The sequence below is a fragment of the Citrus sinensis genome, chromosome 8, assembly GCF_022201045.2.
Source record: "Citrus sinensis cultivar Valencia sweet orange chromosome 8, DVS_A1.0, whole genome shotgun sequence".
NCBI lineage: Eukaryota > Viridiplantae > Streptophyta > Magnoliopsida > Sapindales > Rutaceae > Citrus > Citrus sinensis.
Window position 1 is genome coordinate 25,716,348 of NC_068563.1, and position 11,617 is coordinate 25,727,964.

Genomic DNA, 11,617 nt, shown 5'->3' on the forward strand with positions numbered 1-11,617 from the left:
AAGTATGTTGTTGATTGAAGTAGATAGCATATTAGGGTAGAGAGAAAGAAACCCGAGTTTGACAAAGGAAACCATAAGAATTGAAAAGGAAAGACGAGATTTTTTAGGAATGAGTGAAATAGAAAAGCAACGAATTTCCTATCGTTAGAGATTAACTTGCAAAGAGAGAGATATCATCTAATTGAGAGTAAACACAGAAAATTATTAAATTCAATAGTTTTAGGATTTTAATTTAATGGAATATGAAATATGCCATATAAAATCTAATATTAATGGCTTAGAATCAAGAACTCGCAAAAGTAACTTCATTACTTTGTAATTTTGATTCCGGAAGTGGATATCTTTTCTGATTTAAAGATTATGGAAATTAGCTGCGCAGGTAATAACAATAGGTCGAAGGGGATCGTCCTACTATTTCCTCTTGTCAGTATTGCTAACGATGACAATGTGAATGACAATCTTGATCTTCTTATTGTCCCTAAATACGGGAGAAACCCTAACCACACTGGTTAATTACGATGTTATCTTTTGTATTATGCTTAATTGAATAAAGTGATGGATATTATTACCTGTCAATTATGTTATTGTCGGTTTGGTTCAATTCAACTGATAAGATCTCTTGAGATATACAAGAGATTTTATTTGTTTATTTATATGTATCGTATTTTCCTGGAAAAGGAAATAAATAAATAAATATTGTTGCAAAAAAAAATCTAATATTAATGGCATGTAAATCATGCTTTCAAAAAGTGTTATCACAGCATTTCAAAATTATATTATCTAACAATAAACTAAAGTTATCTATCACATGTTTTTAGTATATGCCATGTTACTGCCTCTCATCCTGATGATAACAATGTTTATAATAGAGATGCCGTTTTTGACCACTTACAACAGCAATTAATTAAATTATACCGTAGATGTTGTGTCATGGAAAGCGAATTTTGTTGTAGTGTATGTGAGTCACGTCATGTTTCATTTTCATCTTTTTTTTCTTTTGGAATAATTTTGCAGGGAATCAAATTTGTAACAGTACTACACAAATTAATATCCCATCAAACAGTGTTCTGGATTCTCTCCCTGGTCGTGTATAAATATAGCCATGAAGGACTAGAATCCCAAATAATATAAATGTCATATATACAAATCCTTGAAATTATATTCTAAATTATGGCTCTTAATCTGCTCTCTTCACTACCTGCAACATGCAATTTCACCAGATTATCTTTACGATTATCAAGCAACGTTAATGGCCCTGTTCCTCTTATTACTCGAGTCCAATATCGCATGGCTGCATCCACCACTACTATTAAGCCTGCCGATCAAAGCTTTATTAGGCGATCTGCCGATTACGGGCCAACCATTTGGAGTTTTGATTATATTCAATCACTTGACAGTAAATATAACGTAAGTAATTAATTAACTAGTTTAATTGTCTCTAGTTAGCTTCAATATATACGTGGTTAATTAAGTAACATATTATTTGAAGTTAGAATTTCTAACTACTTTAAATTTAGATGACATATGCAAGAGGAATCATTGATTGAACACAGCACACCTTCTTCATTCACTTTCTTTTCTGTATATATGCATTAGTGCATAGCTTGAGTAGCAAGATTATGTTGTTCTAGTTACAGCTGTCATTTAATCTAATGGCTGTAAATCAATTGATCTAACGGCGACTGCTATTGTACTATACATATATCACATGATCATTGTCTTCTTCCGTTGCTTTTTTTTTTTTAATTATATGAGACCAATGCTCAAATTATAAATCATATTGTATAATATTACAATTGATATTTATAATCAGACAATTACTAAGATTAGTTTACATTCATTATTATATAGTATTGCCTAAATTTTACCTTATTTAATATTCGAGGGGTGTCTACTCCACTCATATTTTAAAATGGAGAAAACTGTCTTCACTTAATTAAATACCATAATTAAGGAAGAAAATAAGCTCGACGCATTAAATATCATAATTAAGGAAGAAAATAAGCTCGACGCATTAAATATCATAATTAAGGAATGAAATAAGCTCGTCCATGTGTCATGGAAGTTCGAACTACTGCCCTCACAGTTGTGAGGGCAAGGTTCTGGCCACTCGACCTTTCCTTCCTTTGCTTTTACTTTCTCCCTAACTAACTCTTGGATTGTCCTTGAGACAATGCTGATTCATGCTCCATGTCAGCTTGATAACTCCAGCTCACTGCCACTTTATCTCCAGCTCATTATGCTTGTCAGTGCTGCAAGCTTCTCTAAGACATTTTAACAAACACATTGCATCCTTATCAAGAACTCACTTCAACATTTGATTTGATTTGCCATGTAGGGAGAATCGTATGCCAGACAATTGGAAAAGCTGAAGGAGCAAGTAAGGGCGATGCTACAGCGGGATGATAAAGTGGTGGATTTGGATCCTTTACATCAACTTGAGCTCATTGATAATCTGCACAGACTTGGAGTTTCTTATCACTTTGAGGATGAAATAAAAAGAACTTTAGAAAGGATATGCAACAAGAATACCGAAAAAAGTTTATACAACGTAGCACTCAAATTTAGAATCCTAAGGCAATATGGTTATGATACGTCCGTAAAAGGTACGCACTCGTGCATTTTTTTGCAATGATATCTAGACAAAAAGAGAAAAAAATGATAGAAACACCGATAAACTAATTATATGAATGATTGAAACACATGCATGCACATGCACATGTACTTGTAGAAACTTTTTCATGTTTCATGGATGAGAAGGGGAGCTTTAAGTCATCAAGCCACGGTGATGATTGCAAAGGAATGTTAGCTTTGTATGAAGCTGCATATCTCCTGGTAGAAGGAGAAAGCAGTATCTTTCGTGACGCTATAAGTTTCACCACCGCATATCTCAAAGAATGGGCAGCCAAGCATGATAATAATAAACACCACAATGAATATCTTTGTACATTAGTGAATCATGCTTTGGAACTTCCACTACATTGGAGGACGCGAAGATTGGAGGCAAGGTGGTTCATCGATGTATACCAAAGTGGACCAAGCACGAACCCTATCTTGCTCGATCTTGCTAAACTTGACTTTAATATTGTACAAGCAGTACACCAAGAGGATATCAAATATGCGTCAAGGTAAGAATTTAGATATATAATCTCATTAGAGTTCTTCTCAGCCTCTTTATAGCATTTGTGGAAATGTGGAGATCCGCACTCAAGAATGATTAAGTCTAACTGAGCATGCATTTATGTAACTTAATTAATTTCATGCTAATTAATTACGTGGTCAGGTGGTGGAAGAAAACAGGACTTGGGGAGAGGTTGAATTTTGCAAGAGACAGAATAATGGAGAATTTCTTCTGGACCGTGGGGGTGATATTCGAACCTAATTTTGGATATTGTAGACGGATGTCTACAATGGTCAATGCCTTAATAACAACAATCGATGATGTTTATGATGTCTATGGGACATTGGACGAACTTGAACTTTTCACGGATGCAGTTGAGAGGTTACTTTTATTTATTGTCATTTATATCCGTATGATTGTATATGAAACATGATCTAGTGAGGACTACTGCTCATCATATGATAAACACTTGGACATATGATATGATTTTGCGATTCTAATGAAGATTGTTAAAATTATGAAGTAGTTAGATAAAATTATGTGATAGTATTGCCCAGCATACAGCGAACACATTATCCACTAGATCATTACTCATGAATTTATAAATTTATACATCTCTCTTATTTTAATTTAGCTATATTACATTGTTAGGGGGGACGCTACTACAATAGAGCAACTTCCAGACTATATGAAGTTGTGCTTTCATGCTCTCCATAATTCCATAAATGAAATGGCTTTTGATGCTCTTCGGGATCAAGGAGTTGGCATGGTCATTTCTTATCTTAAGAAAGCGGTACTAGTGAATTAAACCTTTCATTTTGATTAAGGAAGATTATTCTCCAATCACCTTAAGAATATCAAAAAGCTTAAATAACTATTATGATTACTAGTATTATCTCTACATCATTTCAAGTTCTAATTTTATGTAAACAAATCATTTTTCTCTAATCTCCGTTAGTCACTATTAAAATAATCTAAGATAAAAGATTATTTTGCTCTACCAATTTACCATGTGTTTTTCATTTTAGGGTAAATTAGTCTTTTATCTTAAATTATTAATGATAGCTAACGAAGTTAATAGAAAGTGTCTGGTTGATATAAAATTAAAATTTGAGGTAGTGCCAAGATATTATTAGAAATTTATGGTGGCTAATTATATTTTTAATATTCTTGAGGTGCTTGGAAATTATTTCGCTGGAAATTTTTTCCCTTTAATTAATTTAATTTATGCTTTTGTATTTGATATTATTTTGTATTATATTAATTAATTCGATATATAAAAATAAAACTTTCAGTGGGCAGATATATGCAAAACATATTTAGTGGAGGCCAAGAGTTACAACAACGGCTACATACCGACACTCCAAGAATACATGGAAAATGCTTGGATTTCGATATCAGCACCTGTAATTCTAGTCCATGCATACACTTATACTGCAAATCCAATAACAAAGGAGGGCTTGGAATTCGTGAAAGATTATCCCAACATAATTCGTTGGTCATCAATAATTCTACGACTTGCAGACGATTTGGGAACATCATTGGTACGATCAATTCATTTTTAATATTAAATTTGTTATGGAAGATGTCTCATATCCACTGACAACTCAATTATATTCTTATTATTAGTTGAGGAATTATTCTCAGCAATATAGGATATTCTCCATAACAAATTGTAGTACTCACAATCTGATTATTAGATAATTAGTTAATTGTTAATGTCGGTTATAATAAGTTTGATTGAATTAATTATTAGGATGAGCTGAAGAGGGGAGATGTTCATAAATCAATTCAATGTTACATGCATGAAGCTGGAGTCTGAGAGAGAGAGGCTCGTGAACATATACATGATTTGATTGCTCAGACATGGATGAAGATGAACAGTGATCAATTTGGAAACCCACATTTCGTGTCCGACGTTTTTGTTGGGATTGCAATGAATTTGGCGAGGATGTCTCAATGCATGTACCAATTTGGAGACGGTCACGGACACGGTGTTCAAGAAATTACTAAAGCTCGTGTTTTGTCTTTAATTGTTGATCCCATTGCTTAATTAATTATATATAACTAAGCCTTGAATAAAAGAAAAACAGGATGATGCTCCAGCTAATGATAATTCAATAAAATGATATGTATGGTTATATAGTGAGATCCTTTTGTTTGCAAATTTTTTATTTTTAAAAATAAATGTTGTTTCAATTTCCTATCTCATTGTCATCTTTGTAGTATTTTGTAGAAAATTGTTTCAGCATTTTTCATTTAGATATTTGGATTAAAAAAGTGACAAATCACTAATAAAATGAACTATAACAGCGTCAATTAGCGTACACGATAACACTACAAGGCATTATTTATCAGCATTTTATCAACCTTTAGTCCCTTTAGCAATTTTCATTAAATTAAATATCTCAGGGCACAGTGTCTGCATACCGAATTTTTGTCATTTGATAGAAATATCTAAATATAATTTTTTTAGGACCAATAAGCTCTTAAATCTTAAATCCTCTAATTCTTTTTCTTCAAAATTCTTCCTAAATCGTTTCTTCCAGCATTCAAATTTTTGAGATGTTAGAGGCAAAAGCTTAGCTCAATCTGCTGGACGATATATATATAACTCGATAACGATCAATCATCATTATTTATTCCTTGGGTGAATTTTCTCCGAATCTTTCTTTATCGATTGGGTGGTCATCATTCTAAATACTAAACGTGCTAATTTTCTTTCAACTCATGTTCCCTAATTAAGAAGTAAAAACTTAGACCAAGATCAAATTAGTAGATTAATTTATCCTCGTAAACATGACAAAGGTTTGATTATTAATTTTGCTGGTAGCTCTAAATCTAGCTAGCCGTCTCCCAAGCTTAATTGCAATCAAAGAAGTCAGAGTTGGAATGCCCCAGTTATTTAAATAACAAAAGATGTTGGTATGTTGCACCAGGTTATATAGATAATGCACCATTATAACTCGATCATACGAATTTTTTGAGAAAGGAAAAGGCATGAGCTTACTTCAGTCTGCTTGACGGTAACATGATCAATCATCATTCTTAAATCTCCAAATCTTTATTCCTTAGTCGAATTTTCTCCGAATCTTTCTTCCTGATTGGTGGTTATTTTTCTAAATACCACACGTGCCTTCAATTTATTTCAACTCATGTTCTCTTAAGTAAAAGTTAAGACTAAGACCAAATTAGTAGTTTAATTTATCTGCATACACGTGGTTCATTTGGCTGGTAGCTAGAAATCTATTTAGCTACCTCTCACAAGTCAGAGTTGGAATGCCCAGTTATTTAAATAACAAAGGATGTTGACATGTTGCGCCAGTGAATATATATAGAAGCCCTCATACTTTTTTAATACAGACATTCTCTTAAATTATACTGTAAACCCCATGGTTTAAAGCGTGTCCACATGAAAAAAATGAGGGCGTTCGCACTAGAAAAAAAAAATTATCCTTAGATGTGGATGCCCGCATTTTTTAAATATGGATTTGCCGTATGCACCAAAATCAGTATTTTAGAAGATGCGAGCGTCCCCACTAGAAAATAATTTGTTATGTGCTGATGCTAGATATTTTAAAATGCAGATTTGTTGTATACTACATATATTACATGTATGCAGTGATTCTGTATTTTAAAAGATATATACGCTACATTAAAGAAGGAATTATTGTGTGTGTGTGTAGAGAGAGAGAGAGAGAGAGAGAGAGAAATTTTTAGGTGTGGGTGTCCTCATTTTTTTAAATGCGGACTTGTTATTAAACCATATGATTTAATAGTATGTCTGCACTAATTTTTATTAAGACTACAAGAAAATAAGGATAAGACAACAACACTTTTACGTCAATTAAACGTTGTTAAACACAAAAACCATAAGGTTCAACAACAGCAAGTTGTTAAATATCTACATTTTATTACATTTTGCAACGTGCAAGATTGCACGTTGTTGAAACATATATAACCACAACGTTCAACAAATGCAAGTTGTTAAATATCTACATTTTATTACATTTTGCAACATGCAAGATTGCACGTTGTTGAAACATATATAACAACAATTTTCTACTTGTTGTCAATTTTTAGAATGTTTTCGCAACATGCGTGCATAGACCGTTGTTAAATGAAGTAATTTTTGACGACATACAAACATGCATGTTGCTGAAAAGGTTTTAACAACGTTCTTTAAGTGTCGTTAATTGTAGAAAATTTTTTGCAGTTCAATAAAAAATAGTTAATTATTATTATCCTACAATTTCTTATTATTTCTCATGTTATGAAGGCACTACGACACCGTTTTCTCTTAACATGAAAATGAGGAAACCGCCTACAAAATTTTCATCTTCCTGCTCTCATCCAAAAATTTCCCTCTCATCTCTTAAATCCCTGACTATAATCTCTCATTCACCCTAACTCGTTTCATCTCCCAAATCCCTTAAGCCGAAAGATTGTATCTTAAAGCATTTCAAAGTTATGGCTTGAATCTCGAAGAACCATTCGAAGTGGAGTTTGATTAATTTTTAACTCCTCTGTCAAAGACAAGCAAACCCAAGTATTAGAGAATCGACAAATTCATGGCTATATCACATTCTATGGTAGGCTTTTAATTATATTTTATTTTGTTGAACAATTTTTCTTTCTTAATTTGTTTAAATCTTTTCTGGGTTTACTTATGTTTGGTGAAATTGGATGTAGGTTTTTACTTTTTTTCTTCTTCTGAGGAATTGTCACCAGCTTTAGTTTTGCTAAGTAGGTGGTGGTAATCAAACTACCGATTTTCGAGAACACAATTATATTTGTTGATGCCAAAATCTGCTCGTCCTTGGACCGACCAGATTCGCTCACCAACGTTTAAGTTCTCGACTGTTGCTTGAACCGCTAAGGCTGCAATTGCCCTTCTCTCTCTCTCACTAGACCTGCGTACACCAAAAACGGATCAGAGACGCCGGTGATTTTGCCGGCGTAAACCCTCCGATGCCTAAGTTAGCACAAGGTGTTTACGGGAAAACGATTAAATTTGGATTTACGAATGGTTCGAGATTTGCTCAAAGTTTATAGGAAAATGGCCTGGTTGCAATTTGGCAGCGTTTTCCCTCTCTCAGTTTTTTTGTCCCCTTCTTCATCGATTTCTTCCCATTTTATAGCCGCTGCCCCCACCTTTTCGTTTGCCCTTCATCCCACCTTTTTCGGGTAGTGGCAACCCCTCATGGGGCTCTAACTGTTACATTGTGGGCAAACGTGGATCTCGCGTGTCCTTCGACGGCTCTGGAAAAGCGTAACTACTGCGATTTTGTGGGATCGTGTTCCCGCTTTTCCGGGGATGAATGTCGGCTCGGTATATACCTCTGGTCGGTATGTTTCCTTGGTTGTATCCATCTCTGGTCGGCTCATTCTCGCCCCCGTGTTCTGCTCATATCATTTTGGCTGAAGCGATCCGTGCCGGGGCGAGAATAGTATCATGGTCGACCTGGTGCCGACCTGGTGCTCTTATGCACTCAACACCAGTCCCCCAGTTTCTGGTCTAGTGAATGAAATGAATGAAGAGCAGAAACTGATGGTCAAATCTCGCCAACCCGGGGAACTTCTCATCTGGTCTTTTGTTTGCTGGGGCGGACCTGAGGTACCATCCTTGTTCTGGGGGGATTCCGACCTGAGCATGGGCCTAAATAAGCATGCCCATTGCATATCTGGGCTTGCATCTATCCTGGCCTCTCGTAACGGTTGGTGACGTGGCGCTTCCCGACTCTCCGAATTTGAAATTTCAAACGACGGGCTATTCGTCCTCGATATATGGGGGGTGAGCTGGCATATCCCATCACTTAAATGCTTCTATTTCCGCCTTTTCGTTTCAAATCCCTAGACTGGAGTCATCATCATCTTGTTACTCGTTTCTCCGCCGCTAACCAAATTTTTCTCTGAACTTTGCTCACACTTCCAGCGCCCGGAGTATCCATTTGCTGGGTGTCTTCTCTGTCACGGCAGCGCTATCAGTGTCAGTCTATTCCAGGTATAGCCTTTAACCCCTTCTTTGGCTGTTGTTGATTGGGTTCTGTGTTGCCCCTCTTTGTATTCGTGTACTTGGGTTTTCTTTGTTTTCTTTTTGGGATTCCGGTATGTCTAATCGGAAGAGGAAATTAATTGTTGATGAGGGTGATGAAGAGTCTGGGGACTCAGGCTTCAATGTGCCAATACCCACTGATTACTTAGGCCCCTCCAGTAGTGTAGGTCCTTCCCATGGCAGGGATGCCTTTGAATACCCACGCCCTTTAGTTATCTCTCCTTCCCCTGAACTAGAGCTTGTTGGGAATAGAGGTGGACCTGCGTCGGGCTCTGGTGAGAACCACAGTTCTGGTGGGGTTGGGATCCCTGAAGGAGTAGGTGATGGTGAGGGGAGCAGTTCTGGACCGAGCCGAGCTGCTCAGAAAAGGAACCTAGGCCATATGGTGGAGGCTGATTCCTACCCTATTGATTTCATGGCTTGTGCCACCACCCCTACTGATCTATTTAAACTTAGGAACCTCTACAACATCCCCGACGAGGTTCGTCTTGTAGTTCCTGGGAAAGGTGACGTCCCTAGTCGGCCTCCGAAAGGGTATGTGACGATGCACTTGGAGAGTTTCAGACTAGGAGCTCGGCTGCCCCTTCAACCTTACTTTGCCAAGATACTGGGCGGTATGCACCTGGCCCCAGGTCAGTTACACCCAAATGGGTGGAGGGTTCTCTCGGCAATGTTTGTGTTGTGGGAGAGGTGCGGGTCGGAGGAGCCTTCTCTTATTGAAGTGAAACATCTGTACCAGCTGCGGAGTAGCCCGAGGGAGGCAGGCTGGTACTATTTCATGTCCAGTTCCGCAAAGAGGAAACCGATCACTGGGTTTCCATCTTCATGTAAAAATTAGAAGAACAAATTCTTCTTTGCTGGAGGGAACTGGTGTCCAGCGGTTCGGTCGCTTAGTGGGGACATTTATCTTCCTACCCATTTTGTCACCCCAGGTCGTTCATTTTTGCCTATATTCTGAATTAGATTGCTACGTATTGGGTTCTTTAACCTTCTGTGTTATTTCAGAGTCGTGGGGTCTGATCGGGGGGCTTGAAGATTGGCCTTTGCTTCAGGTGGAAACGGCTCTGTTGAACGCGTCTACCTGCCAAGACCTCCTGTCACCAACAAGCCTGGTCGGCTCGGGTTTAGTGGACATAGCTGCCGGGATGGATAACAAGATCCTCAGCGTGATGAGCAGGAAGCGTGGTCGGGCTGCAAGTAGCTCCAGCAACCCTCCTCCTCCTCCGAAGAAACCTAGTGTCGGTCCTTCCAAGGCACCTGTTCCTGCTCTGCCTCCTCCTCCACCTCGTAAGAGTGTTGGGGAGAAAACCTCCGACAAGAGTCCTGAGGTCAGCTTGCAGTCTGGGGACCGATCTTCTCCTCTTCCATCTCGAGATCAAGGTGACTACCTGAGCCCCTACCAGAAGGATTATAAGAAGTCTGTTGGGCCCAAGATGGTGAAGGACATCGAGAGCATGAGCCTTTCTGAGTTGGCTGCCTCTGTTCAGAGAGTTTCCTTCAGGCTGGCCACAATGGTCTCGTGCTACAAGACCGGGTCAAGGAGAAACTGGCTGAGCTGAACAAACAGCTTATGGAGCTTGAGGAGAAAGCTGCTGTTGCTGAGTCCACTTCCTCCAAGCTTGAGGGGGAGTTGGGTGACCTGAGATCTGATCTTCAGACTACTCAAATTGAAAGGGATACTCTGAGGGCTGCCCTTGAGGGGGAAATCAAATCCTTGGGTGAGCAGCTGGCTGAGGAGAAAGGCAAATCCACTGATGTGGACGATCGGCTGGATGCCGAGTATGACTCTGGGGTTGCCTTCTCCTATAAGTGCATCATGTCTGTGCTTAAGGAAGAATATCCCAAGCTGGACATGAGCAAGCTGGAGGCTGGAGTGGAGAGGTACATGGCTGGGGTCGGCCAGGGAGGTAAGGAGCAGGGTGAGCAGAACCAGGTGGAGGCTCCTTTAGATGAGGTGCAGGAGGGGGGAGCTGGGGGACGTGCTTTTGAAATGGGACAAGGATCCATGCCGCCCCCTCCCAGTATTGCTGATCCTCCACCTCCTGGGACAACTGATCCTTCACCTGCTGAAGCCGTTGACCCTCCTAATCCTTAGGTCTATTTTTGTATAGACTTTAGATTTTCATTAGTTTTGTAACCAACTGAACATTAATAAATTTTTAGATGCTCTTTATTGGCTCCCTTGTCTAATGTCTACTTATAGGTTGTTTCTGCAAAATGATTGCACAACTTATCTGATCTTACCTGCTGGTTCCTTAGTGGACCGAGTAGGTGTAGGTATTTACTTGCCTTAGTAAACTTCTCGTAGAATTAGCTGCTGGTCTTTCATTGACCGAGCAGAAACAGGCGCTCGCCTTAGGAGAGTGTTCGTAGATTTAGCTGCTGGTCATTCGTTGACCGAGCAGAAATAGGCACTCTGTTGCCTTAGTAACATTTGATAA

At 38.2% G+C, this 11,617-nt stretch overlaps 1 protein-coding gene and 1 pseudogene across 1 annotated transcript; both read left to right on the forward strand.

The window, feature by feature from the left end:
- The first annotated feature begins 1,132 nt into the window (after window positions 1-1,132).
- Window positions 1,133-5,248, forward strand: LOC102622591 (gamma-terpinene synthase, chloroplastic-like; annotated as a pseudogene).
- Window positions 5,249-9,231: 3,983 nt separating this feature from the next.
- On the forward strand, window positions 9,232-10,735 carry LOC127899416 (uncharacterized). The gene is made up of 2 exons (XM_052432795.1): window positions 9,232-10,003; window positions 10,140-10,735. Exons 1-2 carry the CDS (start codon window positions 9,232-9,234, stop codon window positions 10,733-10,735), a joined length of 1,368 nt encoding a protein of 455 aa, XP_052288755.1.
- The last annotated feature ends 882 nt before the right edge of the window (window positions 10,736-11,617 follow it).